This window comes from Gekko japonicus, unplaced genomic scaffold (assembly GCF_001447785.1).
Source record: "Gekko japonicus isolate JY-2015 unplaced genomic scaffold, Gekko_japonicus_V1.1 scaffold3073, whole genome shotgun sequence".
Lineage (NCBI taxonomy): Eukaryota > Metazoa > Chordata > Lepidosauria > Squamata > Gekkonidae > Gekko > Gekko japonicus.
In genome coordinates, this window is record NW_015173230.1 from 154322 (window position 1) to 156581 (window position 2260).

General features: G+C 51.0%; 1 protein-coding gene across 1 annotated transcript in view; it reads left to right on the forward strand.

Annotated features, from left to right (window-relative positions):
• LOC107120102 (protein brambleberry-like) overlaps positions 1-1962 on the forward strand; it is a 27890-nt gene extending 25928 nt beyond the window's left edge. The window contains exon 12 of the mRNA XM_015422744.1: positions 1827-1962. Coding sequence (XP_015278230.1) covers positions 1827-1962 — 136 coding nt within the window. The remainder of the gene's footprint in view (positions 1-1826) is intronic.
• The last annotated feature ends 298 nt before the right edge of the window (positions 1963-2260 follow it).

Below are 2260 nucleotides of genomic sequence, written 5' to 3' on the forward strand. Positions count from 1 at the left end.
AGAAAAAAACAGGAAAGGGCAGTTTCTTTTCTTGCTATTCTGTGCAGATTGGACTGACCACTGCTGGAACCAGGATGTTGGGGTAGAACGGATCTTTTGGTCCGATCCTGCAGGGCAATTCATTTTCTCACGCAGCAGGAGGAGTGGTGGTTAAGCCCCATCTTTTTAGAAGAAGAAGAGGAGATTGGATTTATACCCCGCCCTTCACTACCCAAAGGAGTCTCAGAGCGGCTTACAAACTCCTTTCCCTTCCCCTCCCCACAACAGACACCCCCTGTGAGGTAGGTGGGGCTGAGAGAGCTCTTGACAGAAACGGCTCTTTTTCAAGGACAGCTCTTGTCAGAACTACGGCTTGCCCAAGGTCATCCAGCCAGGTGCAAGTGGAGGAGTGGGGAATCAAACCCAGTTCTCCCAGATGAGAGTCCGCGCACTTAACCACTACACCAAACTGGAGGAGGAGGAGGACCCAACGGCCACCAAGATGAGTCACTGTTTATAGCAGGGATCCCAAACCTTCTTGAGAGAGGAGGAGGAGGAGATTGGATTTATACCCCACCCTCACTCAGAGTCTCAGAGTGGCTTGCAATCTCCTTCCCTTCCTCTCCCCATAACAGGCACCCTGTGAGGTAGGTGGGGCTGAGGGAGCTCTGACACAAACTGCTCTTTTTCAAGGACAGCTGTGCCAGAGCTTGTGACTGACCCAAGGTCACATCAGCAGGTGCAAGTGGAGGAGTGGGGAATCAAACCTGGTTCTCCCAGATTAGAGTCTGCGCACTTAACCACGACACCAAACTGGCTGGTGGTACTGGATTCAAACTTTGTTCTGTTGCTTCAGACCAACACAGTTGCCCACCTGAAACTATCTGAAGGTTGTGGAGTTTTTTCTTTAACCACCTTCTCACAGGGAAATGTGAACATAATCAGACTGGCAGCAGCTCTCCAGGGGAATAATCCTTTCTCGGGGAACAATCAATCTTTTGTACCACCTGCTACACGCTCCTTTTTAACTGGAGATGCCGGGGATTGAACCTGGTACCTTCTGCATTCCAAGCAGATGCTCTGCCACTGAGCTACAACCCTTGCCCTCCTCCTCCTCCTCCTGCCTGGAGGATGAGCAGAGGCAGCCAAGAAATGAAGCCAGTGCGGTAAGGGCTGCCTGCTCACCCTGATGCTGTGAAGAAGGGGTGGCACTTTTAACAGTGGATCTCTGTGAATTCCCTTTGGCGTAGTATTATATGCTACCGCAGTAATTTGGAAAACTGCTCCAAACTGGCTTTTGATCCCAAATCACTGTAATTAATCCTCATATGGCAGTGTGTGTAGTATAGCCAGGGGAACCTAAGATTGTCTGGCAGCCAGAAGTTCTAGCTGTTTAGCGTTACACACTTTGGTGGGAAGGTCACAGCGTTCTGTGCACGGCTTTGGTGTTGAGTCATGCCGGCCACATGACCACGGAAACGTCTTCGGACAGCGCCGGCTCTTCGGCTTGGAAACGGAGATGAGCACCACAACCCTAGAGTCGGGCTTGACTGGCTTTCAAACAAGGGAACCTTTACCTTTATCACTAAGTGGCCAGCTAGACTTATTTTTCAGGCAAGAGACCTTTCAGAGGTGGTTTGCCATTGCCTCCCTCTGCGTCACGACCCTGGTATTCCTTGGAAGTCACCCTACCAAATACAAACCATGGCTGACCCTGCTTAGCTTCTTAGATCTGACGGGAACTGACTAGCCTGGGCTATCCAGGTCAGGACCCTAAATCAGCGTGACTGCTGTGAATTCCCTGTCCCCCATATAACACCCGTCACGCCACCTCTTTCTCCTTTCAGATCCAGCTGTTCCACGTCTCCACGGACGCTCTGCCAGGGACTCACCAAGGCTGGGCAGCAGTGTAGGAAAAGGCCGCTCCTCGGCCATGTCTTCTGTCGAGTTCACGTCTCTAGCCAGGCCTCTTACACCTCCTGAAGAGCCAGTGAAAGGTTTTGCTTTCTCTCTTCCAAACGGAGAGAGCAAAGATAGTACAAGGCTGGGGGAAACCGTTCCCGACACTCCTCTTTTGAAGAATGTTTTAAATCTTGGTTTTTATAATGTGTACTTCCGGCCAGAGAATCGCCAACTCCAGCTTCAGTGTCCGACCACCCTTAAAGAAAACGGGCCTCTTGAAATGGACCGCACGCAAACTCTCCTCTGGCTCTTCTGGGGTCGGATATAGTTTGAGAAAGGACTTGTGGACGAAGGAGGAAAGTGTTTGCCGGAGAATCAG